Source organism: Carcharhinus amblyrhynchos, chromosome 2, assembly GCF_965287045.1.
Source record: "Carcharhinus amblyrhynchos chromosome 2, sCarAmb.v2.hapA, whole genome shotgun sequence".
NCBI classification, from domain to species: Eukaryota; Metazoa; Chordata; class Chondrichthyes; order Carcharhiniformes; family Carcharhinidae; genus Carcharhinus; species Carcharhinus amblyrhynchos.
Genome location: NC_137325.1, coordinates 20,426,161 through 20,439,554, shown reverse-complemented (window position 1 = coordinate 20,439,554; position 13,394 = coordinate 20,426,161). Strand labels below are relative to the sequence as shown.

At 44.5% G+C, this 13,394-nt stretch overlaps 1 protein-coding gene across 1 annotated transcript in view; it reads left to right on the top strand.

The window, feature by feature from the left end:
- znrf2b (zinc and ring finger 2b) overlaps window positions 1-11,811 on the top strand; it is a 174,686-nt gene extending 162,875 nt beyond the window's left edge. The window contains exons 3-5 of the mRNA XM_080203303.1: window positions 5,018-5,123; window positions 7,011-7,105; window positions 10,598-11,811. Of these exons, the coding sequence (XP_080059429.1) occupies window positions 5,018-5,123; window positions 7,011-7,068 (164 nt within the window). The 3' untranslated portion in view covers window positions 7,069-7,105; window positions 10,598-11,811. The remainder of the gene's footprint in view (window positions 1-5,017; window positions 5,124-7,010; window positions 7,106-10,597) is intronic.
- The last annotated feature ends 1,583 nt before the right edge of the window (window positions 11,812-13,394 follow it).

Sequence of the window (13,394 nt, the reverse complement as noted above, 5' to 3'; positions counted from 1 at the left end):
ACACCATACACGCACTATAGACACATATACACACACTATACACATGCTATACACATTATGCAAACAATACACACACAATAGACACATATACACATACAATACACATATATGAAGATATATATACGCACAGTACACAATACATATGCACATATACACTGACATTATACATATGTACATATATATGCAATACACACACACATATATATACATGTATATATACATATACACATACACACAATACACACACATATATATTATATGCACATACAAAATACAGTACTCGCAGACTTAAAATGATGGATTTTTGTTAGTTAAATGTATGAAGAATATCAGAGGTTAGTAAATGGCTTTGACTCTCAGATTAACCGTGGTTTAACTGAATGGTGGAGTACAGAATTGAGGGGCAGATTGGCCTCCTTATTGCTGGAATATGTCTTGACATGTTACAAAGATGTAGTGTAATTGAAAGGCTTAGTAGGGACTGGGTTGTAAGTTCCAGTGACGGTGATGTACGAGGGACCGTGTGACTGTTATACTGACTGTGTCCTTGAACGTCCATGTGAATTCAAAAACCTTTTCAAAGTCTCTGAGGTTAAAATGAGGGCCTTTAAAGACAAAAGGCAAAGAAAAGCCACAAGACGTTTAGTCATTAAGCTGGCGGTGGTTTGAAGTGCCGATGTAATGGGAATAAATGCGTGTAACCACACTTAGTGGTCTCCGCTTATATTAATATCTTCAGCAGCAGAATTTACAACTGGATCTGCTGATTCATCTGAGTTTTAATCCACAACTGAGACAAGCCAATTTGCGTGCAAGAGAGATGTACAGTAAAGAGCTGAGCAGTTACTGTAACCTAAACATCTGCCTGTGATGTGCATGAAGTAAGTGAACAGCGCAACGATTGTTTTATTTTTTGATCTTCCCTGGCGGGGATTGGCGTGATCTCACCACCTCACTAAACCGCTCAGTTCAGCAGCTCAACTGGTGAAACAGGTCAAGCCCAGTCAAAACCTGCTCCACTCCTGTTTGGTGGGAGCAGGCCATTCCATCCTACACTGAGCCACCTGCCACAGAACCAAGGCCAAGAACGACATCTAGAGTTGAAGCGAAGAAACCTGGAATCTGCCTTAATAATAGGGCCTGAAATTGGGCCTACTGAACAGAAATAGCTCATCCCCAATAGAAAATTACCAGTGAAAATCCTTCGCACAAAGCTTACACCCTTAAAAGGCTATGGTATTCCGCTGACTACCTTATAATTTGATCGAAGTACCATTCTCTCATCATCCCTGGATCTTCAACAGCTCCTGGCCCAGCCATCCTCATTTTGAAATCGTTCCCTAGCTTTGCCCCCTCCATGTCTGTGTAGTCTCCCACTGCCCTTCGCAGACTCTGCATTTCCTCCTATTCGGACGTCTTGTGCATCCCCAGGTATCCTTCACACGCCACCACTGCTGGCCAAGCTTTTAGTCATTTAGGCCTTAAACTCAAGAAGTTCCTCGCTACACCTCGGCCGGAAATTTACCGAGTCGCCGCCACAGGAATCGGACCTGGCAAGGGACGGACCATGACAAGGTCCGTTGACCTCGGATGGGATTTTACAGATTCGGGAAGAGTGAGGCCAGAAAATCCTGCCCCCCCCCACCCCCCCCTCCTATTTTTTCTTTATTCTATCATGAAATGTGGGCAGCACTGTCAAGGCCAGCGTATCTTATCCTGGCCTTATTGCCCTTGTATTAAGTGCCTGGCTGGCCATTCCAGGGGGCAGCTCAGAATCAGCCACACTGGAGTACATGTAGGCCAGCCTAAGCCAGATGGATCTTTCTCCACACCCTAGCTATGACTGTAACCCTACATTCTGCACTCTCTCCTTTTCTTCTTTATGAATGGTATGTTTTGTCTGTTGGTGCACAAGGAACAATACTTTGCACTGTATACTAATGCATGTGACAATAATAACTCAAATTTCCTTCTCTGAGCAATGTGCCAGGTATTTTTTTTTAACAACAATTGATGATAGTTTCATGGTCACATTTGCTGAGACTGGATTTACGTTCCAGCCTTGTTCATTGAATTTAAATGCCACCAGCTGCCATGGTGGGATTTGAACCCATGTCCCCTGAATATTACTCTGGGTCTACTGGATTGACATTACCAGGACGCCACCATTTCCCCACTATCTAATTGTATAATTGACACAACTCACTACCTCTCTCTTCTTTTCAGGTGCGCTTTAATACATCCCTCTCTGATTCAGCTTTTGGTTGCTTGCTCTAATAATACCCCTTTACGTGGCCGAACAATACATTTTGTCTGCTTATGCTACTGTGCAGGTCTTTGGGGCATTGTACTCTTTAGGGGCTATACAAATGTACGTTTTTGTTGGAATAGCTAATTTGAATGGAAAAGTAATGGTTAAAAAAAGCTTCTTTAAAGCTTTATCATGTTGTATTCCTTTACGGATAGTGATTCTGAGTCCAGCGTCTGGTTTCTCTGTGACTGGTTAGTCAGTCACGTCCTATTGCAGATACCTGGCAGGTTTAGTATCAGTGACTCCCTGAATACATTTGTCTCGTTTGGTTCGCTTTCCCCGCGGCTTTCAAAGTCGTGCTGCTGAATGTGACCTGAGCTCCCCAGCACAAAACCGAGAGAGCCGGCCCCCTCTGCTGGTGCCGTCTTGTCAAGCTGTTTGGCTAATTGCTGAAACAAGTGCTCCACAGCCGCTTTGCTGCTGCAATGGCTGCTTCCGGAGGGCCCTTGGATGAGTAACACACGGGTTCAAATCCCACCGTGGCAGCTGGTGGAATTTAAATGCAATGCAAAAGGCTGAGATGTAAATCAAGTCTCAGGCAGATTGTGACTTGCGTTGGCCCCACAGAAGAAACAGTTAACTCTTACTATACCGGTTAATACATGGAGCAAGATGTTACCCCTAAACTGATCTCTCCCCTCCCTTGTGTGCACACAAGTTTACATCTAGAAGGTTTGCATTTATGTAGTGTTTTTCATGCCTTGGAGAGAGTGCAAAGAAGGTTTACCAGGATGTTTCCTGGTCTGAAGGATTTGAGGTATGAGGAGAGTTTGGATGAACTGCATGGTAGATTGTTGCATAAAGTTAAATCTCACAGATCCAGGCTGAGGTACCTAAATGGATACAAAATTGGCTTCTTGGTAAAAGCCAGAGGGGTAGAGAGGTGTTTTTCAAATTGGAGGCCTGTGACCAGCGGTGTGCCTCAGGGATCAGTGCTGGACCCACTGTTATTTGTCATTTATATTAATGATTTGGGTGAGAATATAGGGGGCATCTTTAGTAAGTTTGCAGATGACAGCAAGATTGGTAGCATAGTGGACAGTGAAGAAAGTTATCTCCGATTGCAACGGGATCTTGATCAATTGGGCCAGTGGGCTGACGAATGGCAGATGGAGTTTAATTTAAACAAATACGAGGTGATGCATTTTAGTAGACTGAACCAGGGCAAGACTTACTCAGTTAATGGTGGAGTGTTGGGGAGAGTTACAGAACAAAGAGATCTAGGGATACATGGTCTTAGCTCCTTGTAAGTGGAGTCTCAGGTGGACAGAATGGTGAAGAAGGTATGTGATAGTATGCAGGGGGGTCCATAGGTCCAGCAGCACAGTGTGGTCAATGAAGACCAGATCAGCATGGAGATAGAGGCGGGAACCAGCAGAGTGGATCAGGAGCAGTGCTGCACTTGGGCAGAAAGATGTTGCGCTCACCTCAAAGTCTCTCATGAACTGTGAGCCACCTTGTGCATGCCACTCATTAGCAACTGGGTTTTAAACCGACATAACTTTACGCTGGCGTGACGCAAGATTGATAGGCCTGATGGGATGCCGGCAGGCCGCTGTTTTAATGAGCATTCAAGGGGCGCAAATGCATTCAAACACCATCCAGCGGGAAAGCCCACCTTTGGGAGAATTGCAGCGTGGTTTTAGGCTGGCGGATTTCTGGCTTTTTGGCTCCCGCTCAGTCCTCTGGCACCAGCACTAAACCCCCGCCACTAAACCCGCCACGGATAGGATGGGAGAATCCTGGCCTGTTGTAATGTAGGAGATGCAGTAAGCCAACCTACGCATTACAAAATTCCCACAAGCAGCAATGTGATGACCACATAATCTGTTTTTACAATATTGATTGAGGAATAAATATTGATCAGGGCACCTGAGAAATTCCTCTTATCTTGAAATAGCACCACCCTGAGCACACAGGCAGACACGCCTCCATTTGTTTGTTCATCCAAAATGTGGCGGCCGGGATTTTCCAACCTCATCTGCGGCTGGGATTCTCCAGTCCTGCTGCAGCGAATGGACATTTGGCTGAGCGCCAAATTCTCCATTCCTGCAGGCAGCAGTCACAGGATGTGCAAGACTGGAGAATTTTGGCCGACATCTCCAACAGTGCAGTGCTCCCTCAGTACCACACTGGGCCTGCCTTGATTTTTATGCTCAAGTAGCCCTGGAGTGGGACTTGCGCATCTACACACATGCACTCGCACGCACATGCATGCATGCATGCTTACAGACACGCACACACATATGCACATGGACGCACACACGCACATATGCACGGACGCACATATGTGCACGCACGCATGCACGCACGTGTGCGCGCACACACTCACGCACACATGCACATACACACATGCACACACACACACATTACATACAAACACACATGCATATATATATATATTCTGATAAGACAGAAAGGAGGGTACTCTGAATGCAGAGGTTATTCAACAAACTAATTCAATGAAACTTTGTATTATGAAGCAGCATTAGGTTGTACTAATGAGATTGGTGGCATTAGTTCCTGCAGAACAGGTTCCTTATCCACTTAAGGGGCAGTTAATCCTGTATGTGCAATTATGTATTAACAGGGCCTTCTCCTTACGCATCCTGTTGGGGCTCTGCTGTTAGAAACTTGGAACAGTATTAACACATTAATGAGCAATGGCCCAATTCCTTGTTGTAATGCACCTTTTTTTTGCTGCAGAGGATGTGCTGAGTAAAGATACTGGAGAATGTGCAATATGCCTTGAAGAACTGCAGCAGGGAGATACCATTGCACGCCTGCCTTGTCTATGCATCTACCATAAAGGGTGAGTTGGCTGAGGAGCTGAGATTATTGCTTTAAGCGCATGCCTTGGAGTGTCAAGAATTATTATATCCAAGGAGGAGACTTCTGATAGAAATCATGCCAATGCTTTCAATACAGTAATGCCACAATCCACCAGCATGCAGTGACCTCTGAGTAACACCAGTTTGGAACATTTTGAGCCAGTCATTTCAGGAGACTGCTGTGTAAGTGATTAGACTCACAAAAAATCACTCCCAAAATGCTGTGTCCAAGAAAGTTCAGACTCGCAGCTCTTATTAAAGAGTTGTTTCCAGTTGCCTTTGAGCCTTCCTGCCAGAAAGGCCAATGACAATTTCACAGGCAAGTCACACTGGGCCGAGGTGGTCAATATGATCCCTCCTGCCTCCACGCAGTCAAACAGCCTTTTCACCCATTTCCAGTACTTTTAAAAGCAATAAATGGGAGTGTTCAGATGAAATAAATAGTGATGTCATAGAATCATACAGTCCCTACAATGCAGAAGGAGGTCATTTGGCCCATCGAGCCTGCACTGACAACAATCCCACCCAGGCCCAATCCTCATAATCCCTACATATTTACCCAGCTAATTCCACTAACTCTAAGTAGCAATTTAGCATGGCCAATCAACTGACCTGCACATTTTTAGAATTTATAGAGCTTTTTTTTTAATTCTCCAGGAATGCTCACAAGAGTGTCCAAGAGATTAATGCCCAAATCCTGGAGGCTCCAGAATATTCTAGTAGTGTTAGAAACCCTACACTGGGCCTCTTACTTTAACTCAGTTGACTCAGCATTATTGCCAGTGGCTTTGAAGTAAGTTGCTCTTACCCACTTTTGGCCAGGGATTAATCCTTGATAGGAGCAGAGACTTCACAATAGTTACCAGTCTGATTTGGCCAGGGGTTTATTGCACTTGACTCTTCACAATTGGATTTCTTTCATTGATTTCCAAAAGAGAGCAGCTCAGCCAGGAGTGCTGTTTAGTCAAGAGGCACTGTGGAGAACTGGAAAAAGGATTTCACGGTTTCTCATTCTATTGAAGTGTTAAAGAGAAATGTTCTTTTCCTTGAGGCCTCAGAGATCTCTTTCCCACTCCCCCTCAGTGCCCCCAGCTAACACTTGTGTCCTTCTTCCAGCCATCCCCACAAAGCTCACCCAGTTTTAGTCAGAGTGTTCTTTAGACCTCAGTGTCTTGTATCCCTTGCAGTTTGCATTGGCGCAGATGCAACTGAAACATTAAAGCCCGCTGAAAAATGTACAGAGGAAAAATCAATGTGGGATTGGGAGGGTGTCCTGTTTTTGCTTTGGAGTGCAGTGAGTGGAATGATGGAATATTTATCAGCAGCAATTTGCATTTTCATAGCACCTTTCCAAATAAAAGCATCTCAAAGTGCTTTACAGCCACCAAACTGAGCAAGAAGTGCGAGGTGTAGGATCCTAGTGCTGGACCTCTGGAAAGTTTAAAGTTTATTGATTAGTAGGCTTAACTAACACTGCAATGAAGTTACTCCACGCCTGTCACACCTCACTGTCAGGAAGTAGTAGGTTGTCATGGGAGACTAGCAGGGAAGTTTGGGCCTGCACAGGATGAAGAACGAGGAAAGTAAAGGAGGGAGACAGCAGGCGTGCCAGGAGGAAAAGCGTAAATGCAGAAAGCAATAAGAAAATGACTGGCTCTCTGGAAATTTGAAAGGCACCACACTCCTTTGAAATTGAGCCTGTCTCACAAATAAAACCTGATTGACGATTCCATTATGTTACCTGTGCGTAAATTCTGAATGTCTCCATTCCGTGCAATTGGCTTTGAGAAAGTGCTTTCTTTCAACTGTACAGTCTTGTGGATGTAGGCTTGGCTTAACAATAATGTTGTGTCTACTTCTCCCTCCAGATGTATAGACTCTTGGTTTGAAGTGAATAGGTCATGTCCTGAGCACCCATCAGATTAACAGATGAATGGAACCAACTGTTTGCTGTTGCTATAAGGTAATTCCTTTCTAAGCTTAGTCTCCAGCAGACCCTCGAGCTCCTCAACGTAGGATTGCTATCAAAACTGGCTTTTGTCTGCTTGACTGACGCTACAGTGGGACACAAGTCACTTCCACTCACTGAAGTCTCTGGAAGGCTGTTTAATGGCAGTCACCAAATGATATTTTGATCGGTGACGCATACAGGATCACGTACCCTACTATATCCAACATGCGAATAGCATGCTCATGATGACTTCAATATTCAGTTTGCATTCGCATTCACTGGAATCAGTGAGTTTGTCCTATCTATTGCAATGCTTCTGAATGGAAATGAGCTTACATTATTGAAACTGGCGGATGAGTCATGTACCTCCATTCATGCAGACAAGGACTGTTTAGATTATGAAATGATTTTCTAAGTCTAATTGTTTTAACTGTTACCAATTATCAGGGAGGAGATGATTTGCCTGCAGTATTTGTTAGGGTCATTGGCTTATTTCTCTTTATAGCTCCCACTCGTTCCATTGACATTTTCTGACGGCATTCGACTTCATTTCAACTAATAAATCTCACTTATGTGCGCACACCAGTCGATGGACAAATAATCTGCTTCCTACACTTTGTTCACTTAGCTAGGGATGCTCATTGAAATGATTCACCTTCTGTTCCGTGTCTTGAATATTCTCTAATGTAATTGCAAATATCCTGAAATATAAAATGTTTCCTGTCGCAGTCAGACACGCTTGTATTCGAGTTATGGCTGTGGAGGATGCATCCACTCAAGTCTATCCTTTTGCATTTTTCACAGAGATAATGAAGGGTTTCCCTTAAATGCAGTTTACAGCTGCAGGCTGTGGAACCTGCCCTGGAGGTTTGATGGCCGCAATAGGCTGTCAGTTCGATATGACGTACCATAGAATCATACAATCCCTACAGAGCAAAAGGAGGCCATTTGGCCCATCGAGTCTGCACCGACCACAATCCCACCCAGGACTTATCCACGTAACCCCATTTACTTACTGTCACAGTCATGCCACAAATCACAGAATCATTGAATTCCTACAGTGCAGAAGGAGGCCATTCAGCCCATTGAACCCCCCCCTCCCCCGACAACAATCCACCCAGGCCCTATCACTAGAATGCCACATATTTAACCTGCTAATCCCCTGACACTAAGGGGCAATTTAGCCTCTTCGCTAAATCGGACATCTTTGGACTGTGGGAGGAAACTGGAGCACTCGGAGGAAACCCACGTGGACACGGGGACAATGCGCAAACTGCACACAGGCAGTGACCCGGGGCTGGAATCAAACACTGGTCCTTGGCGCTGTCTAACCACTTTGCCACCGTGCTGCCTCTAATCATATATGGTGTGATTAGCTTCAAAGAAGCTTTGAAGCCAAAGGAGGCCATGCAGTTTGACCCATTGTGCCTAAGCTGTGTCTTTGTAAGAACCATCCAAATAGTTCCACTCCTCAGCACTTTTCCCAGAGCCCTTCAAATTTTTACCTTTCTGTGGGCCGGATTTTCCGGCCACTATCACCCCAGAACCAGAAAATCCTGTCCAATGTTAATGGACCTTTGCATAATCCACACCCCCGCCCCCCCCACCCTGCCTACCCACTACAATTCCCCTGGCGGGTGGGAAGCATATCCCCATTCAGGCGTTCTTCACATATAAGGGAAAGGGAAGTAACTACATGAGGTACAAAGAGATAGAAGATTATGCAGATAGGGTGACATGGAGAAGGTTGGAGAAGTGGAACAAAGCATGGGACAATTGGACCAAGTAGCCTGTGTCTGTATTTACATTTTACGTACTTCACAGAGTCGTAGAATCCTTACAGTGCAGGAGGAGGAGGCCATTCGGCCCATCGAGTTTGCACCAACCACAGTCCCAACCAGGTCCTATTCCTGCAACCCCTCTCACTTGTCCCTGCTGGTGTCACTGACAGTAAGGGACAATTTAGCACGGTCTATCAACCTAACCCACTGTGGGAGGAAACCAGAGCATCTGGAGGAAAACCACACAGACAAGGGGAGAACGTGTAAACTCCACACAAACAGTGACCAAAGCCGGGAATCGAACCCGGGTCCCTGGCGCTGTGAGGCAGCAGTGCTTGCCATGGTGCCACCGTGCCACCCCTGGATTCCGTGAATCCAGCTTCATTTTGAAGGTTGCTTGTGAATCTCTTTTCGACACCCTGTCAGCTCATGAGTGTTCCAGACCCTAACAATTGATGAGTTTTATTTCAGCAAAGGTAAAAACTGGGCAAACAGTGCTGTGATTTTGCATAATCTCTCCCTGCAAGATTTAAACCACAAATTGTTGGGTTGTTTGGTGAATCTGAAGTAAAACTCTACAGTCGAAAAGTTTGGAGCATCTGGTCATTGGGCAAGAATTTTTTTTGACAAAAAGAGCGACGGAACAATTTTTGCTATTTAGCCATGACATCTGATCTCTCCAATTTTTTTCCATCAGGAATGTTCAGGCATGGGCCTTAAAACACACATCTGCAATATTGGGCAATATTAAGTTTAAATTTATTTATTGGTGTTCGGCCAAGTTACAAGTAGTAGTGCTTGTGTTACAAACAGAACAGGTGCTGGTTAGGTGCATTGGCCATGCTAAATTCTCCCTCAGCATACCCAAACAGGTACCAGAGTGTGGCGACTAGGGGGTTTTCACATTAACTTCATTGCAGTGTTAATGTAAGCCTATTTGTGGCACTAATAAAGAAATTTTAATTTTTTCGCGCAGTGAGTGGTTAGGATTTGGAAAGCACTGCCTGGGGGGTTTAAAGTTTACTTATTATTACTTCAGAGCCTGTTTGGGTACTATAAGGGAGAATTTAACATGGCCAATGCACCCAATCAGCACGTCTTTCGGACTGTGGGAAGAAACTGAAGCAGCTGGAGGAAACCCACGCAAACACTGGGAGAGTGTGCAGACTCCTCACAGATAGTGACCTAAGCCAGGGATCAAACACGGATCCCAGGAACTGTGAGGCAGCAGTGCTAACCACTGTGCGGCTGCAAGTTTAAGAGGGAATTGGGTCACTATCTGAAAAGGAAGAATGTCAAGAGTTACGGGGAGAGAGCGGGGGAGTGGCATTAGGTGAATTTCTCATTTGGAGAGACACGATATGCCGAATGGCCTCCTGTGCTATAGTAATTCTGTGATGCTCTGGCCCAATATTACTAACAGGTTAACAGGCCGACACTGGCTGTGTAATCTGCTGAGCAGAAGCCATTTCATTCCAAAGTGCCTCAGTCAATGAGATAAAGTGCAGGTGTCCTTTATTTTTGAACTACCCTACTTGTCTAATTTGAAACCAGTTGCTCAGGGCATCCATGAAGAGGGTAGATGATGGCCTTTGATGTTTCCATACATTCTTCCTCATGTTTGAGATGTAAATAGTGAAGAAGCACTTTTGAATTCTCTGCATTCAATGTCACAACTCTCCGAGGTGCGGTTAATTAATTTCAGATTTTGTTCCTTCATCAGGTTTTCCTGTACCTCTGTCAATGGAACAACTTGTTCAACTAATCAGGGGCTGTGACTGAATTCGCGAAAGGCGAGGAGATACTTAAAGAGTACGATGATCATTGCTGCTTCCTTAGACTGTTGAATAGGAAAACTTATCTTCTTCCTTTATAAATGATGGCTACAGATTCAGCGTCGCCACATCCCTCATTTCCTTCTGGGTTTTGTTTTGGAATCCCCATGGATTGGCTCTGTTGCCATTTGGACATGTTGTGCCAAATATATATATAATGTATTTAATATATGTATATATATATGAAGGACACACGCAGGATAAAATGGTTTTTCTTTATGTATTCAGCCAATGTTTAATTGTATGGTAATTAGTTTGTGCCTTTCTACCTTTTTTTGATTCGAAAGCACACGCTGATTGATTTGTTCATGTTATTAATTGTTTTCTATACGTTTCTTTTTGCACTGTAACTGTGCAGCTGTAGCCATTTGTGAGAGATGTGTGAATGGCTCAGTGTTTGATGTTAAAAATATTGGGATAGGGTTGGTGAAACCCTAGGATATAACTGGAACTTTCTGCCCAAAACACACACACACACGTGCACAGGCCCACATATACACATGCACACACATGTGTGCGTACAGGCACACATATACATACATGCACGCGTGCGCATGAGTGCATAGGCATACATATACACAAAGGACACATGCGTGCACACACACATGCACAGACACATGCACATGTGCACACAGGCACAAATCTACACATGTACACACGCAGGCACACATATACATATGCGCACACATATACATACACACACACACACACAACTCAATGCAGGTAGCAGCGAGTGATAGTAGTCCAGTTCAATTTTCAGATGACACATGGCAAAGTGAAATTCAAGTTAAATGGTTTGAACAGAATTTTGGACCTGTGCTTTATCAGCATTTTGCACACATGTATACAGAGGAAGAGCTGTAATGATGGACCATGATCATAGTGTGATTTAGGGCAAACAAGCGAACAAGCCTGTCCTTCCCTGAAGATTCTGGACCTGTTAAATAGATGAGCTTGCAAGGACTGAGTGATGTGATGGGTTAACATTCATCCTTTGGGACCAGGCTTCTGATTCAGCCTCGAATGATAAAAATGAAGTCTCCTCTTGCTGTTGGCACCATGAATCTGGCGGACAGACCAGTCAGCCTGGTAGGGGCTTGGGGGGAGGGAGGGGCGTGGGGGGGTGTTGGGGCGTTGGGGGGGGGGGTGATGAGAGTCGTGACATGGCTCCCAAGAAGCGCAGGTTTGCAATGTAATATTGACCACATTCCAGCACTCCTGCTCAGAGAAGGATCCTATAAGAAAGGCTGACATCACATTAGTATGTCACTCTTCCATGGCTGGAGTTCAGATACATTATTGGAGAATCTACTTCATGACCATGGGAAAGCTCGATGCTAACCGTGAGTGCCAAAAGTAGGAAGATGTTCCATCGTTCTCCATCGATTAGCCAAAAAGGATAAAGGCGCATTTGCGTATTATAGCGGCACCTTTCCTTAACCTGTGGGCAGCACAGAGTCTATACAGTTTTTTTTTTAAGAAATGAACTGAGTAATAATTGCTAGCAGTTAATGTTATTGCAGGAAACCCCTGTAAACTGTGCTCCTTCTTTAGGGGTGACCATGTCTCCACCTCTGGGAGGAAGATGAGATATTATCATAAACAAATCAACAGAAAAAAAAATCAATAAATTGACTATATTAAAAAGAAAATGGATTATTTGATGCCTCCTTTGAGAAACTGGAACATATGAAGTTGATGATGAGATGTTGATACAGGATTTGAGTGACGTTTGTCGTGGAGTTTCAACCTTGGGCAGGATTTTCCGGCGGCGCTCACCCCAAAGTCGGAAAATCCCGCCCCAGGTCAACGGAGCTTTGCATGGTCTGCACTGCCCACTCCCGCCATCTGCCTATGATTCCCATGGTGGACAGGAGGGGAAAATTCTCTTGTTTACAGAGAAATCACGGTGCTCTAAACTAAAAGCCAACTGCTCAGCAAAACTGCCAGTTCCAAGTACAGACTTTCTAGTCGAATTGGATTATGTGAAGAAAGAATTTGCTTTTATAAAGCATTTTGCATACCTCAGGACATCCTAAGGCCATTGATGCCCTCCTGGAGTGCAGCCACTATTGATATGTAGGGAAACACAGCAGTCAATTTGAACACAACAAAGTTCTGCAAAAGGCAGATAAATAATGACCAAGTAATTATTTTTAGAGAGATTTGGTTGAGGGATAAACCTTAGCCGAGACATTGGGAGAAACATCCCTTCTCTGACACATTTTATATCTACCCGAATGAGCAGGTAGGACCTCAGTTTAATGCTTCCTGTAAAAGATAGCACTCTTTACATTGCAACATTCACTCAGTACTGATTTTTGTGCTCAATGCTTCGGAGTGGGACTTGCACCCACAACTTTTTGACTCAAAGATGAGATTGCTGTAATTGAAAAGATAAAATTTGTATGATTATAAGGAAAGGGCAGAGAAGTAGGACTGATGGAGTGGCTCTTCCCACGCACCCTGGCATGATTGGTGGCAGCCTCCTTTGTTAATTCCCAACCAAATGTCTCATGACTTCCATGTTCAAGGGACAAAGGACGGCATGGTGGCACACTGGTTAGCACTGCTGCCTCACAGTGCCAGGGACCCATGTTTGATTCTGGCCTTGGGTGACTGTTTGTGTGGAGATTGCATGTTCTCCCTGTGTCTCCAAGTGCTCCGGTTCCCCCCTCCCCCCAC